The 1,681-nt window shown below is 67.3% G+C and overlaps 1 protein-coding gene across 1 annotated transcript in view; it reads right to left on the bottom strand.

The window, feature by feature from the left end:
* Positions 1-6: 6 nt before the first annotated feature.
* CHD5 (chromodomain helicase DNA binding protein 5) overlaps positions 7-1,681 on the bottom strand; it is a gene marked incomplete at its 5' end in the record, with an annotated part of 98,893 nt that continues 97,218 nt past the window's right edge. The window contains 4 exon segments of the mRNA XM_015565951.1: positions 7-582; positions 1,296-1,349; positions 1,438-1,552; positions 1,658-1,680. Of these exon segments, the coding sequence (XP_015421437.1) occupies positions 1,342-1,349; positions 1,438-1,552; positions 1,658-1,680 (146 nt within the window).

The raw sequence follows: 1,681 nt of genomic DNA, 5'->3' as shown, positions 1-1,681 counted from the left end.
TCACAGCCCTCCCCGCTGGGAGGCGCCCCTCCCTGCTGGTCCCCAGCCCTGCAGGAGGGGAGAATAAAGGCTGGCCCTAACCCGGGCAGCAGCCTGGCACTGGGGGCCGCCCGTGGGGGGGGGCAGAGCGGAAGGCAGTGCAGACAGGGACGGTGGGTGGGGCACACGAGCGCTCCGGGCAGACGCTGCAGGACTGGGGCAGCGGCAGGGTCCCGGGAGCTTCCGTCCGTCCGTCCGTCCGTCTGGAGCCCGTTGACTGACAGACAGACAGACGTATGCGGGTTAGTCTCCTCCCGACGCCACTCAACTTTTATCAACACAAACCTGTTCAAGTCTTCAATAGGAAAGTGCAAACGATGTACAAATAAATGAAGTCTGCGCTAAGACGTCGCCGGCAGGCGCCAGGCACGCCGTGTGGGGGGACGCTGTGTGGAACACACGGGGTGATGAGGTGGCACTTCTGGGCCCCGCCCCCACGTGATGGCATCACTCGGGTTCCCTTCCGGCCCCAGCGGCGCCCGCCGATAAAGGCAGGAGCTGTCCTCTCCTGTGGGGGTCGGGCAGGCAGCCCGGCCGGCCTGGCTGCAAGAGGCAGGTCACGGGTTACAGAGATGGGGGGTCGGGTCGGCATTGAGTGCAGCACCCCACACTCTGTCACTGCCCCACCCACTGCCCATCACAAGCAGCTGTAATCAGATGGGGGTCCCCAGCCAAGACCTCCCCAAGTGCCAGAGAGCGCCCCAGCAATCAGCAGCCCCCAAGGCAGCCAGGCTGGAACCCCACCCCCACCCTAAAGCCAAGTTCTCACAGGACCGATGGGCTTGGGGTACACTGGATAAGCTCCCTCTCCAGCCGCCCCCCAACCCCCGCCACCCTCCTAGCCCCAGGCAGGGAGCAGAGCGAGATGAGAGGTGAGTCTGGGGCGCCCACTGCTCAGCCGGGCAGTGGGGAGAGGAGGAGGCGGGGTCCGGGCCGGTGGCGGTCCCTGACTCACGCAGGGACACACATGTGCACACAGGAGCGCGCCCCTTTGCGTCCTGCCTTCCCAGCCTCTCGGGAAGTGTCCGGAAGGAAGCCTGGGCAGATGCACTGGCCTGAGATGGACCCCATGGGCAGAGGGGGCTGGGGCAGGGGGCTCCAGGCACGTGGGCGAGACCCCAGGAGCCCCAGAGGCCGTGAGGCCCGCATGGCCCAGGGGTGAGAATCAGCGCGTGCACAGGGCTGATTCTGGCCAGGCCTGAGCTGCCGGCTGAGCTGGGGACGGAGGGAGACCCTGGAGCCAGGAGCAGCCTTACCTCAGCTGGGAACGCGCGTTGCGAGAGAGGGAAGCCGAGGGGCCGGCTAGATATCTGTGAGAAGAGAAAACCTCGGCTAGCCCAGGGCGGGTCGGCCCCGCGGGCACCCCGCGCATGCTGCCCGGGACAGACGGGCACCTACCGGTCACATAGGGCCCCAGGGGCATCTGGTTGTAGTTGACGATCCCTCCCGGTCCAGGGCCCCGGAAGTTGGGCCCGAAGCTGCTGTTGTACATCTGGGAGGAGCCGAAAGCGCCCTGGAGGCAAGGACTCGGGTTTAGCACTCACGATTCTGCCCAGCAGACCCACGCCCACGCCAGGCGCGCTGGGGGCGTGCGTGAGGGGCTCGCCCGGACCCTGACCTGTGGGGTGGTGGGGTCGCCGGC

The sequence above is a fragment of the Myotis davidii genome, unplaced genomic scaffold, assembly GCF_000327345.1.
Source record: "Myotis davidii unplaced genomic scaffold, ASM32734v1 scaffold299, whole genome shotgun sequence".
NCBI classification, from domain to species: Eukaryota; Metazoa; Chordata; class Mammalia; order Chiroptera; family Vespertilionidae; genus Myotis; species Myotis davidii.
Note: the sequence above shows the minus strand (reverse complement) of the source record. Positions and strands in the feature narration are given on the sequence as shown.